The sequence below is a fragment of the Delphinus delphis genome, chromosome 20 (genome assembly GCF_949987515.2).
Source record: "Delphinus delphis chromosome 20, mDelDel1.2, whole genome shotgun sequence".
Lineage (NCBI taxonomy): Eukaryota > Metazoa > Chordata > Mammalia > Artiodactyla > Delphinidae > Delphinus > Delphinus delphis.
The window spans coordinates 18,027,922-18,044,420 of record NC_082702.1 but is presented as its reverse complement, the minus strand read 5'-3'; the positions used below and the strand labels follow the sequence as shown (position 1 = coordinate 18,044,420).

General features: G+C 38.8%; 1 protein-coding gene across 2 annotated transcripts in view; it reads right to left on the bottom strand.

Moving 5' to 3' along the window:
- Positions 1 to 34: 34 nt before the first annotated feature.
- The window catches only part of SLC7A9 (solute carrier family 7 member 9), a 33,400-nt gene continuing 16,935 nt past the window's right edge, over positions 35 to 16,499 (bottom strand). Inside the window, exons 10-13 of one of the 2 annotated variants that reach the window (XM_060000444.1) lie at positions 12,019 to 12,115; positions 10,872 to 11,021; positions 2,606 to 2,780; positions 35 to 531 (exon numbers count right to left, since the gene is read on the bottom strand). In XM_060000444.1, coding sequence (XP_059856427.1) covers positions 467 to 531; positions 2,606 to 2,780; positions 10,872 to 11,021; positions 12,019 to 12,115 — 487 coding nt within the window. In that variant the 3' untranslated portion in view covers positions 35 to 466. Of the gene's footprint in view, positions 532 to 2,256; positions 2,781 to 10,871; positions 11,022 to 12,018; positions 12,116 to 16,499 lie in introns of those variants that run through there. The other variant, XM_060000443.1, reaches the window with a different exon arrangement.

Genomic DNA, 16,499 nt, shown 5'->3' with positions numbered 1-16,499 from the left:
GCTACATACATCCCAGGTGAAATATGGGTAGGTAGTAAAGCATTTGTACTTTATTTAGTATTTTAAAAATCTATCTCAATCAAAGCAAAAGTTCCACCAATTTTATATTTATATATATATGTATATATATACACACACACATATGCACCTTTCTGATCACTGAGTTTCAAGAATTCCCTTTATTGAAGCAGGTGTGATGTGCCCCTTGTTGAAGAGTCACCGTGTGGTGGGGGCCGTTCTGACTCAGCCCTTCCCTGGCCACCAGCCTTCTGCTGGGTTACATCCTCACCTGCTAACTTCAGCAAACACCCACCCAGAGAGCTAAGGATAGCTAAAAATAACAGTATTATACACATGTGAATACATTTTTTTCTTAAGAAAAACATCAGGAAGAAACAACCACAAATACTGCTTACAAAAATAAATTCTTCACAGCTTAGACTTGGCCACAGGAGGCTGGGCTTTGTCACTCTGGAGCTTCCTCTGGGGGGACGACTTCCATCAGCATCTGAAGGTGCATGGTGAGAGGCTCTGGAGGGAAAAAGTGCAGTCAGAAAACCGTAATTTAAAATTAGCTTCGCAGGCTTCCCTGGTGGCGCAATGGTTGAGAATCCACCTGCCGATGCAGGGGACACGGGTTCTTGCCCCGGTCTGGAAGATCCCACATGTCGCAGAGCGGCTGGGCCCGTGAGCCATGGCCGCTGAGCCTGCACGTCCGGAGCCTGTGCTCCGCAACGGGAGAGGCCACAGCAGTGAGAGGCCCGCGTACCGCAAAAAATAAAAAAAAATTAAAATTAGCTTCGCCTTGCTTATCAATGAGCAGTGATATTATTACTACTTCTTGGTGATGTCTCACATCAGAGCCTGTGCTCAGGGGACACAGGTGGGTAGAGGTGGGCAGATCCATCCTGGGAGCTACGGTGGTTCTTTGGAGATAAGTTATTTCCCATTAAAGCATTAGGAACCTACTAAATATTTTACTGCCACCAAAACATTTACAGGAAAAATATGAATGACTCAGTTATATGTGTATATTTAACTACCACTGACCAAAGATCGAATGTTTGGTCTGAAGTCACTAAGTCTGCATCTTGTTTAAAATACAGGTTGTTAATTCTTTTTACCTCCTTAATTTTAACTTCTTATTGGTTTCTGTACGGAACAGCTCGGCTAAATATTCTAAAGCTGAGAAATAAGACATATTTCAGGCCTTTAGGTTGTAAGTCATCCTAGGTAGATTCTCTGTCAGTATGATCAAATGCAAGTCCATTTTCAGAGGCATGGGAAAAAGTGGCTGTTTTTCAGGTAGTAATATACCTTTTCTTTCGTTTCTATAGTAGTGTCCCTGCAACCCCTCTCAGCTTCGGGCTTAGGTCAGCGTAAAGAGGTTAGGGGTAGGGGGAGCTATTTCGAGAAAGGGGAAAAGTCTTTGGGAAATAATAAAGCCGTATTTTGGTTTTGCTGTCCCTTTGGTAACGAACGTGAAACAGATTCTCTGTCTCTTACAACACCGCTGTCAGGTGAGAGGTGGTACCAGTTTCACAGGTGGGGACACACAGGCAGAGGGAGTGGAGGCAGGCATCCCCGTCGCTGGCGGCTCAGTCTAAATGGAGTCTCAGGGCCAGCTTCCCCCACTTGCAGTTGGGTTTTGCTCTTTGCTACCTTGTATGTCTCCCTAAGTTGTATGCATCTAAATAAAAAACCACATGGGGTGCCTGAGGAATGACTGTACTTCCCTGGTGAGAACGAGCTGAAGGCAGATTTTTCATCACATTTACTCAGGTACTACGTGGCTGCTGTATAGATGCAGGATGAAATTGTACACAGCCCAGTTCCTGCCTCTGGGGAGCTCATGTTTAGGGTGAGGGAGACCAGGCAAGGCTGTGGACCACTGTTGGTCTGGTGAGGGGCTTGGCAGCCTAGCAGGCTTTTGTGAATGGCGTTCCTTGCAGCTGGCTGCGCCGTGTAGAATATAACACACCCTTGGGTGTACTTCAGGGTCCTCTGATGTACTCTGCCATCACCGCTTTCTTTTTCAAAATGAAAATGGCTAATATAGCTAAACTTTTAAACAACTTGCCTAAAATACACAACGAATCATTACTGCTGAGTGAAAAGCAAGAGCCGTGGCCTTGGCGTTGGACGGCTCAGGCCCTCGTCCCAGCTCTCGCATTTTGGGTGTCTCTGGGATGCTGCTGAGACTCCCAGATGATGTCCGGGTATCAGGCACAAGGAGGCAGTGCTTCGGGTGTGGGATGCACGATAATGTGAATATGTATTGTCACTACTGACCCGTACACTTAAAAATGGTCAAGATTTATGTTATGTGTATGTTACATTTGAAAAAAAGAAAAAAAAAGGGTGCTTCCTTTTCCTGCTTGTTACAGGAATTGATGGGAACAAAGGAAGAGGCCACAGGTGGACCCCAGAGGTGTCACACTGAGGAGAACAGGTCATGCCTCCTCCCAAAGAGGAGATGAAATTTGTTAGCTGCGCAAGACCCTGTGATGAGAAGGTCCTGGTAGAATCGGGACAGATGACGCTACAGGATGTCGGGCCTGCCTCACTTTACTAACAGCAAAGCAGTCCCTCAGTTGATACTTACTTGAGATCTTCTGAGCCCATCCAAACTTATAGTAGACAAAAAGGAAATAAAATATAAGGCCGCTCAGCATAAATAACACACAGTAGAGATACTCCCATGCAGGCTGGCTGATGATTGGGGCCAACACCAAAAACACGGATAAGAGAGTCACCAAGATGGGGATGAAAATGGGCACCTGTAGGCAAAACAGAGTGGTGTCATGATTTGGCCATGTGCATTCATTTCCTTTTTGAAAATTTTCATTCAAAACAAAACACTTGACAGAAAGAAGAATATAATGAACTCCATGTACCCCTCCTCCAGTTTCAATCATTTGTAAGTAAAATTGCCAACCTTAGTTCATCTTTTTCTTTTCCCTAGACTGTAAAGAAAATGCCATCGTGTCATTTTACCTGTAAAATACGCGTTATACATCTCTAACTGATGACGACTTTGTTTTTAACATGTTTGTTCGCTCCTCTCTTTATCTTGTCATTAATTCGTAGGAATTGGATGGTTTATCCTATACAGTATCTTCATTCTAGCTTTGCCTGATAACTTGCTCCTCTGTCCCTCTTGTTTCCTGTAAACCAGTAGTTAGCTGTGGAGGCAAGAATACTTTGTAGCTGGAGCAGTGCACTTCCTCTTGTAACACATCATGAGGCACTTAAGGTCTGACTGTCACACTTTTGAATCCCTAAAGTCCATCAGTGGATTCAGGGGCTGGAGAGGAATCCAGTCCCAGCGGATCTGGATTCACCCATTTCTCCAGGGCGTTTGGTAGGAAATGGCATTTAGAAACCGTAATCTGGGTGGTTGGGAGTACTCAGTGTTCTTTTATAAGGACAGAGAAAAAAATTTTTTTTCAAGAAGGGAAAGAAATTCATAAATTTCCACTGATAGTTTCCGTTCAAATGTAAGATTGCACTTTTTTCCTTACTTTCTCTAGACTTATGCCTTCTTTCCTTATGCTTCTGAAAATCTTCTCAATGGCTTTCACATAATTACTTAATTTATCCTACAATGTGCCTATAATAAACTTCAAAATAACTGTACCAATACTACCACTGTAAGAAGTAGTATGAAGTTTAAGATTTTTTTGCAGTTCTTTTTAACTGCACAGTATAAGCCACAAAGCAGATGCATTCAAAGTCTTGCACCTTAATATCAGTTCTAGTGATTATGTTTTCTGTGTGGTTATGTCATCTACTTGTTACAGAGTAAGGTTTCTTTATCTCCATTTGTTTCTAGTTTTTTAGGTTTTTGCTTTTTCCCTTTTTTATTTGATTTTTTCATATTATAAATTTTTTCTTGATTTTGTTTTATTCTTCCATTATTTCTCTTTCAGAATAAACACACGTATATGCACAAATATACATACACATGTTCATCTTGCACTCCTCTTACATAAAAGGGAGCAAATGCATAAAACAGTTTTGCGCCTTGCTTTTTTCCATTAATATATTCCAGAGAGTCATAGTACTGTGTAAAATTACTCATCCATTTTTTTACTGCTGCATACCACTCTACTTTGCGGATGTACCAAAACTTATTCAACCAGTCTCCCATCAATTGACATTTGGGTTGTGTTGAACCTTTTTCTATTACCAATTAATGCAACAAGTAAGCTTATGTATATTTCATATTTTTGTCGACTTCACTTAGGGATGGATTACCTCCAAACAGGATGGCTGGGTCTAAAGGTAAATGCATATGTAATACTGCTGGATATTGCCAGGTTTCCCTCTGTAGTGGCCATACCATTTGTATTCCACTAGCAGTGTTTGAGAAGGCTGTTTCCCCATAGCCTCTCCAATGGAGTGTGGCCAAACTTTGGGATTTCTGCCCATCTGATAGGCAAGGAATGGTATCTCGTTAGAATTTTGGTGTGCCTTCTCTTATAAGAAATAAAATTGAGTTTGCTGGGGTTCATTTGGTTCATGTTTAAGTGTCGTTTTATTTTCTTGTGTCCATTTATATCTTTTGTCCATTTCAGTTGTTAGTAACTCCCATCTCAATTTTAGTAACTTTAAATTAGGGATATTTATCCTTTTTTTGTGATATTATTGCAAATATTTTCCCCGATATTTTATGTATATGTGTTTTAAACTTCTCTCTTTTTGAATGCATTCATTTTTATTTTGGGGTGGTTAGAGTTGCCCCTTTTTAAAAAATTACTCCTTGATTTTGAGTCATGGGAGAGGTTTTCTTCATTCTTGATTTACAAAGCAATTTATATTTTCTTCATGTATCAGCACCATGATATCTAAATTTTAGAATCTATATATTTTTTTGAATTTCTGAACTTTTTATACAGCAGGTTTTTATTAGTTATCCATTTTATACATATTAGTGTATACGTGTCAATCCCAATCTCCCAGTTCATCCCACCACCACCAGCCACCACCCTCCACCCCCACCCCACCACTCTCCCCCCTTGGTTTGTTCTCTACATCTGTGTCTCAATTTTAGAACCTATATTTTAATATTTTTCTTATTTTTAGATTTTCCCTGGCTATTTTGACTAGTTTGTTCTTCAATATGAACTTTATAATCAACTTGTCGAACTCCAGGAAAAAAAGTTAGATGGTGTTTTTTATTGCGATCTCATTAAACATCTAAATTAACGATGCTGAGTTTCCCTATCCAAGAACATGATGGATTTCCTTTTGTTCAAGTTACCTTTTCTGTCTTTCAGGAGAATTTTACTTTTCTACTGTGATGTCTAACCTCTTGTTAAGTTTATGGCTAGGTGTTTTTTGGTTTGGGGATGAGTTGTTATCTTCCATTATCTTTTAACTGGATATCGTTTTATAAATGAAGGCTATTGATTACAGTGTGTTAGTTTCATGTCATATTACTTCACTATATTTTCTTATAGTGTTTTCTTTGATCCTTTTGGGTTTTCCAGATGTACAGTTTTATTTTCTTTGAAAGGAGAAAGTTAGACTTTTGAAAGTCTTTTCTAATTCTTATGCTCCACATTGCTTTCTCTTGTTTAATTGCCTTGCTGATATCTTCAGAACAGTGTTAGCTGACAGCAGAAATAGAAGGAAGGCTTTTTTTTTTTTTTCTGCGGTACGCGGGCCTCTCACTGCTGTGGCCTCTCCCGTTGCAGAGCATAGGCTCTGGACGCGCAGGCTCAGCGGCCATGGCTCACGGGCCCAGCCGCTCCGCGGCCGTGGTATCCTCCCAGACTGGGGCACGAACCCGCCATCCCCTGCATCGGCAGGCGGACTCTCAACCACTGCGCCACCAGGGAAGCCCAGGAAGGCATTTTTGTCTTCATCTTGGCAGAGATCTTTCTAGTGTTACCTTACCAATTAAAATTGCTTTTTTGCCATAGGGTGTGTTTGTGTGTGCGATCATGCCAAGGAAAAGGTTATAAATTCCTATTTGTGTTTTTATCACTAATGTATGTTGAATTTTATCTGGTGGTTTTTGGCAACTGTGGGAGGTGATTATAGGGGGTTTTACCATAGGTATATTAATATGATGAATTATATCCCCATGAGTTAAATAAATCCAGTTCATTCTAATCTTTAGCCACCCTTGCACAGACCTGACTTAGTAATGATATGTTTTTAATAGAATTGGATTCTATTTGTTAAAATATCTTATTTAAGATTTTTATATCAATATTCAAAAGTGAGATTGGTCTGTGATTTTCTCTTCTCCCCTTTTTTGTGCTATCTTTGCACCGTTTGGTATCAGTGTTATAGTCCATAAAAATAATTTGAAAAATCAATAAAATGTCCTGTAGCTTACCTTGAAAAAAAAAGAGAGAAAGCATAAACACAAAAATAAGAAAAAAAAATGGAGAAATAATCTCCAGAACACAGGAAGGTTTTTTTTAAATCATAAACTATTTTGTACAACTCTATACAAATAAATTCAAACACCTAGATGAAATGGACAGTTTTCTAGGAAAATATAGTTTACTAAAACTAACCCCAGCAGAATCCAAATTCATGGTGAAATTCTAAAAATCATATAATCCAGTTAAGTGCTTTCTTTATGTTTATTAATTCCTTCTATATCCTTTTGGTTTTCTTTGTTGTTCTTTCTCGTGCCCTTTGAGTTGCCTATTTAATTTGTTTTCGTTTTTGTTGATGTAAGTAGTGTAGTGGAACTTCCTTAAAGTGCCGATCATAGATTATACGTCTTGTTTTCATTATTGTTACTTTTAGGAATTTATGTACTTTCATTTCCTATTTCCTTTTGGGCCAAAATGTTTAATTTTTAAAATTAATTTCCTGTTTTATTGCATTATAGTCAGAGAATGTGATCTGTATCATTTCTGATTTTTTAAAAAATAAATGTACTTATTTTTTATTATTTATTGTTTTAGGCTGCGTTGGGTCTTCGTGGGTGCACGTGGGCTTTCTCTGGTTGCGGCGAGCAGGGGCTGCTCTTTGTTGCAGTGCACGGGCTTCTTATTGTGGTGGTTTCTCTTGTTGCAGAGCACGGGCTCTAGGCGCGTGGGCCTTAGTAGTTGTGGCACGTGGGCTCACTATTGTGGCTCATGGGCTCTAGAGCACAGGCTCAGTAGTTGGGGCGCATGGGCTTAGTTGCTCCACAGCATGTGGGATCTTCCCGGACCGGGGCTTGAACCCGTGGCCCCTGCATTGGCAGGCAGATTCCCAACCACTGCGCCACCAGGGAAGCCCCATTTCTGATTTTTTTAATCAGGGTTTTTCTTTGTGGTATTAAAGATTGTCAGTGGTCAGACCTGTCCCATATGCACTATGTTTGCTATTTGGGGGATTCAGAATTTGAAATGAATCTCTAAGATATACCTTGTTATGTTTTTATAGATCTGCAGTCACTTTTACTAGTGATGTGCCTGGATCTGTCTTGTTCTCAGAGAGATGTTTTAAATTCTCCTATTAGTGTGTGTGTCTGTTTCTCCTTGTATTTCCTATAGTTTGTTTTGTAAAAGTAGGTACTGTGTGGTGTGGTGAATGGGTTTTCATAACTGTTATCTCTTTATTGTGAATTTTAGCCTTTTGCATTACTAAATGGTCTTTGTCTTGTGTTTCGGGCCTGAGTGCTTGTCTGATAAGATCACAACCCCTGTTTTCTACGTATTTTCATTTGCTTGATTTTTCTTTGCCTATCCTTTTACTTTGCATTTTTCACAGCTCTGTAAACCTGCCTGAAAATTTTTTCTTTTAATGGCTGATTTAAACCCATTTAAACTGAATAAGCTGGTTTATTCATACAACTGGTAAGTTTGGTCTCCATATTGCTTCATATTTCTATATAAAGTACCTTTGACTTACTGTCAGTTTTCTGCCCTTAAAGAGTGACATTCTGTGGGAAAACTCTTCCGGGGCCTACTTCCTTTAAGTGGGAAAATTACCATGTATCACATGAAACCCCAGACTTCTAACCAGTGTTTTCAGATATAACAAAAAACAGTAAATGCATATATATATCCAACATGTGTTATACCTGGAAGTAAACTGCTTTAAAAATGACATCCTGGTGACCAATTAGTATGATTGTTAGTAAATGGTTACCTTTAATGCAATAACATGTTTCCCAACATCTGAGACACACATGCCTCACACTTTCCAATATGCCTCCATACGACTGCAACTTGTGTTGGATTTGGAATGCCATTTGAAACTTTCCTCACACACGTATTAAAAATATTGTATTGCATTTGGGGAATTTAAATATTCTTTTTTTCCATATAACTATCCATAACTATCAACTAGAAATAAGAATATTAAGAGATTCATAGATTCTATAAAGTTTGGGGATGTTAAAAATCAATAAGCAAAAAACAGTAACAACAAAAAACCCTAATAAGCATTCTACTGGGAAAATGTCAACCAGGAAGATATTCTCATTTGTTTCCCTATTCGAGTCTTTATATATAGGTTCTTTTATGATATGGTTTCGTGGATGTGTTTGTGTGTGGGTATGTGTGTTGGATATATCTATCTATAAACACTGTTTTTGTTCTGAGAGTTACCATTATAAATAGTAGGTATTAATACCTTTGTCTCCTCTTTTTTAGATATTATCTATAATAAGCAGTAATGAAATAAGCTAGGATTTCTTCTCTTTCCCCCCAGCATCTAATTTTAAATCGTATCCGAAGGCAGTTTCCCTGAGATACTTTCCTTAACTGGCATACTTTCATATGCTTTCTCTCCCATTTTTGTTGTATTATGTTGTCAGTGCTTAATATTTATATACTGTTTTGCTATCTTTATCTCCCATCATTTAGTCTTAGTTCTTTAATTAAATATATTCACCTTATGCCAATGGCTTTTTGGTTTCTAAAGCTCATTCTCTAGCGATTCCTTAGGTCTCATGTAACAATATATGCTTTGAGTTACTTCGTTGGTAACTTTATTCTTCAAGGTCAATTTGACTGGATATAAAATACTTGACTTACATTTTTTCCCTTGAATATCTTAAATAAGTTGCCCACAGTCTTACAGCATGAAGTGTAGCTGATGAGAAGTCTGATGCCTGTATTATTTCCTTTCCTTTATAAGCAAATTGAGGTGAAGGAGGACAGGAAAGGGGAAGTGGATATACCCAAAGCCTTTTTTTTTTTTTAAAGAAACTCCATAGTTTTATCAGAATGTATTTCTTTGTTGCCCAGTCTAGTTCGGATTTCCCAGTTACACTGTATGCCTTTCAGTGTGTTGGTTCAAGTCTCCCCTCCTTTTGTGGTCTCCCCTCCCACCTTCCCTCACACTTCAAGAAATGTTTCTTGAATCATAGCTTTTAAGCTGTTGGTGGGAATGTAAACTGATAACAGCCTCTATGGAGAACAGTATGGAGGTTCCTTAAAAAACTAAAAATAGAATTACCATATGATCCAGCAATCCCACTACTGGGCATATACCCAGAGAAAACCACAATTCCAAAAGACACATGCACCCCAATGTTCATTGCAGCACTATTTACAATAGCCAGGTCATGGAAGCAACCTAAATGCCCATCAACAGACGAATGGACAAAGAAGATGTGGTTCATATGTACAATGGAATATTACTCAGCCATAAAAAGGAATGAAATTGGGTCATTTGTTGAGACGTGGATGGATCTAGAGACTGTCATACAGAGTGAAGTAAGTCAGAAAGAGAAAAACCAATATCGTATATTAACGCATATATGTGGAACCTAGAAAAATGGTACAGATGAACCGGTTTGCAGGGCAGAAATTGAGACACAGATGTAGAGAATAAATGCATGGACACCAAGGGGGGGAAGTGGTGGGGAGGTGGTGGTGGTGGTGTGATGAATTGGGCGATTGGGATTGACATGTATACACTGATGTGTATAAAACTGATGACTCATAAGAACCTGCTGTATAAAAAGATAAATAAAATTAAATTTAAAAATTAAAAAAAAAAGAATTCTGTTACTTTCATTTTCTTCTTCAAGGACTCCAGTTATACATATGTTAATCTCTTTTTTTTCTTCCTGTCTCCTTACTTCATTATTTTCTCTCAAATCCTTTTTGCTTCTGTTTGAGAGATTTTGCGCAGATTAAGAATCTGTGCTACCATAATGACTTTGCCTGCCTGATGCCCCGGTTGAGGTGGAGCTGCCTGATTCCAGCAGGCTGCTCCACGCCTTCTCTGACTCCAGCAACTTGGTGATGGTCAAGCTACTGTGCCAGAAAGACTTTTAACCAGATTTGTGAAACAACGTTCCGAAGCTAAAGACATTATCTTTATTCTTGCACTAGTTACTGAAGCCCTCTTCTTGCCTACCTTTTTCTTACATCTTCACTTGTTATCATAAGAATAAACAGCACAGGTTTTTTAAAAAAGCAAACCAAAAAATCCTGTAACATAATCAAAATAAAATACATCCTTCTTCCTCGTTGGTATATGGACCCACACCAGCCATGGTGGGAGGTGGGGAGGAGCCCAAAACAGACTGCAAACACGGACCGTTAGTGGTTGCATGCGTAGGAATGGGTCTGGGCCAGAATCAGAAGTCCCCATCGGTCGACGGAAAGTGTATTCCTGAGGGGTCCCGGAACTCTCAGAACTGGACATCTCACTTTGGTTAGAGAGACAGGTCACAGGTATTGTTGATAACTTTAATAAATTATGAGATGAATGACTGGATCGTAATCTATAATATGAAATGAACTGAAGAGCAAACTCCACTCTAAAGTATGATGTCCAAGAGAAGAGTCAGGTTGAAAATAGAAAGCATGCTCCTAGAAGTTAAAATAGTTACCTCTGCCTGGTTCATTTCAGAAAATCAAAGCCACTTGTGACATCTGGGGAACTAAACCTACCTTGATAGGCCTTTTCAGTTCTTTCCTCGTGAACCTCATCACAACTAGTCCAAAGATCGTCAAGCCATAAAACAGCCATGCAGCAAAACTGAAGTAATTGACTAATGAGTTTATGTCACCAGGGATGATATAAATGATCGCTATGATACCCTAGAAGAAAGAAGAAGGAGTTTTTAGGTCACTCGTACATGAAAACATGAACCTTATCACTTCACAAAAGATGGAAGAAGCCGTTTTTTTCTGTGGATAAACACTTTAATGTGAAAGAAAACTCGTATGTATCCCATTATATTTGGGGTTAAACCAGACTGGTGCTATGACAGCTCTTCGAGGTGTGATGGAAAGGACTTGGAAAATTTGTAGCTCTTTTAAGCAGGGGAGAAACAAAATGTGTATGTATATTGTACCAGCTTCCTAATTATGAACTTTCCTTCCAGAGAGTTTTCATTGGGGGAAAGGGCCCTGCACCATAAAACCCAGGCTGTCTAGGTCTGGTCTTGACTGCGTTAGCTGCAGGGTCCTAGACTTGTAATTCCAAGGGCCTTGTAATTCTGGGTCCTTTTTCTCATCTTCAAAGGGAGTAGGCTGACAGAGAATAAGGGCTCCCTCTGGGGGTGGGAGGAAGAATCTGGCCCTGAGGCTGGGGTGTGGATGGTCCAGAGGTGCCCAAAACAGTTGCATACAGCCAAGGACTATCCCTCACTGAGAAATTCCAATCAGAAGATGTCAAACACCTGTAATTCACAAGGGTCCCATGACTTCTGAATTACTGGACCGTAATGAGAAGCTGTTGTCATTAGCCACCTTGTAAAATGCCTTATTCTCCTTCCTCATAAGCTAGTGGGTTTTTGTACAGTTTGTTACCAGGGACTCAGAACATACAAATGTACATGTGAGAAGTGTAGAGGGTACAAGCTCAGAAGATTCAAACAGTGTCTTTCGTGGATAAATTCAGAACAAGGAGCAGAAGTTGGGTAAATTATTTGAATTGTTTTGAACTTTTTTATATACCTGTTTATATAACTGAGGGCTGGGGGAACCTGGGTCATTTGAAAATCACTGAGCTTAGTGATCAAGTTTACTTCATCATCCAAACTGAGGGACCCTCTGCCTTAAGGGGGTGTTTTGTGGCAGAATTCATACTTACATAAAAGATGATGGCAGGGGCTGGAGTGAGGCGCTTGACGCTAACATAAGAGAGCACTTTAAGCATGTGGCCTTCCCGGCCTGCAACGTAAACAAGTCTGAAAGGGCAGTAATAAGGAAGTCAGTCGATGAGGGTGAAGGCTGCTGTATGATCACCGAGCAAGTGTGTCCTGAGCATCACGACCCAGGCCACAGAGAAACGGACTGAGTTATGACCCTGGTGTCTTCAGGTAGGAGTCTAGCCTCTTGAGATGACTGCGTTTTGCAGAAGTAAGTGAGGTGATTAAATGCATCTTAGAGGAATGCATCCTGGTGCAGTGGGGTCACCTGTGGGGGTGGGGTGGAGTGGGAGATTGAGGAGCCCCTTTCAAGGAGGAGGTACCTGATCTGAGTACTGAGATTTATGCAAGAAACAAATGTAAAAACTAGTCAAAGGCCTATGGACCTCAGTGCTTGGAGCACCTGACAGAAGCCAACACAGACATGCCTTGCACTTCCTAAACCCAAAGTCTGTATTTTTAAAAAATCAGAAAATCAAGGGTGAGTCAGCAGATCCAAACAAATGGCTGAGCCACCCCGTCCACCCCCCAAGAACTTCTGATGATTCAGGAATCTGAAAAGCTATCTATCTTTAAAATGGTAAAGGAAAAGGAAAGGAGAGCTAAAGAGAATTCCTAAGGAAACAAAAAGTTACTTTAATTAAAAATTTAATCAACAACAGACAAATATACAAGTGAAAAAAGTAAAAGCTAGACTGAATATGAAGCATAGAGAAGCAGAAAATGTAGACATGAAATTAAGAGAAGAAACCTAGGAAGAAGCTCAAGTATATTGAATAGAGTAAGAAATTCAAAGAAGAGCACAGAGCCTTTACACAATCAAAAAACACTGAGCCTTCAAACTGAATCCTGTTCTAGACAAAAACATACCCAGATATAAACATTAGAGTGGAAGGGAAAAAAATTTAAGCTACTGAATTTAAAAGATAGCTACAAAATTAGGGCAATCAGAACAACAGCCATGGCATGAGAAACACTTTCAAAGTGATGAAGGAAAATTGATTTGACTTTCAGATTAGAATACTACACAGCTAAACTATCATTCAAGACTACTGGCAAAATACATTTGTAGATAATAACTGTGAGACATTTACAGTTCTTCAGTCCTTGTTGGAAACTATTAAAAAATCTACAACCAAAGAGGACACTGAACGGAGAAGGAATTGATTGAAGAAGCAACATTAAGGAAATAGCAGTAAAGCACATTTGGTATGTATGTAAGTATTGGATTTTTTGTTTCTGTCATGATGGACTTTTTTTGGAGGGTTGGTTGGGATTATAAACAAGGTGTAGCTGATACGCTAGATGATATGAAAGGGAGAGCCCTTGCGAGAGAGGGAAGAGAACTGGGATAGGCTCTACTAGGTATTCATGTTAAATTTTAAAGGTAATTGCTAAAAGAATAGAAATATAACTTCCATCCACATCAGCAGAAGAAAAAAAAGGAATAAAGGACAGTTGATGGTTAATAAATCAGGGTAAGATTTTTTTAAGCCAAGAAAACACAAAGGAATACGTTAGAAATTAATCCAGCAGTAATCACATCCAGTGTGATCAGATTCCACTTGCCCAGCTGGAGACTCTCCGGTTGGGTTTGTTGAAAGAGACACAAGCCACAGCCCATGACACTGAGAAGCAGACAATAAAAGGGATGGGACATGTTACCAAAAGTAGCAGCCTTAAAGACAGCTGATTCAGCAATATCAGTATCAGAATTTAAGGCAAAAGAGGGAGCATTCCTACTGAAAAAGAGAACAGTCAGAAGATATAAAAAACAGAAGCCCTTGCAAATATACAGTAAAGGTAGAAGATCAACCATGTACAAAGCTAGTAGGAAGGTTAAAAGACAAAAGTAGTAAAACCATCTATATCCACAATAAGCAGTTAAAGAATACACAAAACAATTAGATGTAAAACACGTCAAAAACAGTAATCGTAAGGGGAGGAATGTACAAATGCAGGGTTGTTAAATGCATCTGAAATTAAGAGATCAGCAACTTAAAACAATCATACATATATAGTTTGCTATATATAAACTTCACATAAATACAAACCAAAAATCTATACTAGATACACACATAAAAAAGAAAAAGGAATTAAAACATAACACTAAAGATAGTCATCTAATCACAAGAGATGAGAACAAAAGAAGGAACAAAAAAGACCTACAAAAACACCCCCCAAACGAATAACAAAATGGCAATAAGAACATACATATCAATAATTGCTTTAAATGTATATGGACTAAATGCTCAAATCAAAAGACACGGCTGAATGGATACAAAAACAAGACCCACATATATGCTGCCTACAAGAGACTCACTTCAGATCTAAAGATACAGATTGAAAGTGAGTGGATGGAAGAAGGTATTCCATGCAAATGGAAATCAAAACAAAAGCTGCATAGCAATACTTATATCAGACAAAATAGACTTTAAAATAAAGACTGTTACAAGAGACAAGGACATTACATAACAATCAAGGGATAAATCCAAGAAGATATAACAATTGTAAATAAATGTGCACTCAACATAGGAGCATCTAGCTATATAAAGCAAATGTTAACATACATAAAAGGAGAAAATGACAGTAACACAATAATAGTAGGGGACTTAAACACCCCACTTACATCAATGGATGGATCATCCAGGCAGAAAATCAATAAGGAAACACTGGCCTTAAGTGACACATTAGACCATATGGACAATATATATAGAACATTCCATCCCAAAACAGCACAATACACATTCTTTTCAGGTGCACATGCACTGTTCTCCAGGAGTGATCACATGCTAGGCCACAAAACAAGCCTTGGTAAATTTAAGAAAATTGAAATCATAGTGAGCATCTTTTCTGACCACAATGCTATGAGACAAATCAACTACAAGAGAAAAACTGAAAAAAACATAAACACGTGGAGGCTAAACAATATGCTACTAAACAACCAGTGGATCACTAAAGAAATCAAAGAGGAAATCGAAAAATACCTGGAGACAAATGAAAATGAAAACACAATGATCCAAAATCTATGGGATGTAGCAAAAGCAGTGCTAAGAGGGAAGTTTATACTGCCTACCTCAGGAAATGAGAAGACTCTCAGACAACTTAATTTTACACCTAAAAGGACTAGAGAAAGAACAAATGAAACCCAAAGTTAGTAGAAGGAAAGAAATCATAAATATCAGAGCAGAAATAAATGAAATAGAGATTAAAAAAGAAAAATAGAAAAGATCAATGAGGAACTTCCCTGGTGGCACAGTGGTTAAGAATCCGCCTGCCAATGTAGGGGACACGGGTTCAAGCCCTGGTCCAGGAAGATCCCACATGCTGCGAAGCAACTAAGCCCGTGCACCACAACTACTGAGTCTGTGCTCTAGAGCCTGAAAGACACAACTACTGAGCCCGCATGCCACAGCTACTGAAGCCTGCATGCCTAGAGCCCATGCTCTGCAACAAGAGGAGCCACTGCAATGAGAAGCATGTGCACCTCAATGAAGAGTAGCCCCCACTCGCCGCAACTAGAGAAAGCCCATGCACAGCAACAGAGACCCAACAATGCAGCCAAAAATAAATAAACAAATAAATTAAAAAAAGGGAAAAGATCAGTGAAACTAAGAGCCATTTCTTTAAAAAGATAAACTCCATAAACCTTTAGTCAGATTCATCAAGAAAAAAAGAGGGCCCAAATCAATATCATCATAATTGAAAAAGGAAAAGTTATCAGCGACACCACAGAAATACGAAGGATCATAAGAGATTACTATGAACAAGTATATGCCAATAAAATGGACAACCAAGTACAAATTAACAAATTCCTAGAACTGTACAATCTCCCAAGACTGAATCAGGAAGAAATAGAAAATATGAACAGACCAATTACCAGTAATGAAATTGAATCAGTAATTTAGAAAAGTCCAGGACCAAGTGCCTTCAAAAGTGAATTCTACCAAACATTTAGAGAAGAGCTAACACCTATCATTCTCAAACAATTCCAAAAAATACAGAGGAATGCTTCTGAACTCATTCTATGAGGCTAGCATCACCCTGATACCAAAGCCAGACAACGATATCACAAAAAAAGAAAATTACAGGCCAATATCACTGAACATAGATGAACATAAATGAACATAGATGCAAAAATTCTCAAAATATAAGCAAACTGAATTCAGCAACACTTTAGAAAGATCATATACCATGATCAAGTGGGATTTATCCCAGGGATGCAAGGATGGTTCAGCATCTGTAAATCAATCAGTGTGATACATCACATTAACAAATTAAAGAATAAAAACTATATTATTATCTCAATAGATGCAGAAAAAGCTTTTGACAAAATTCAACAACCACTTATGACAAAAACTCTCCAGAAAGTGAGTAGAGAGAAAACACACCTCAACATAATAAAGGCCATATATGATAAGCC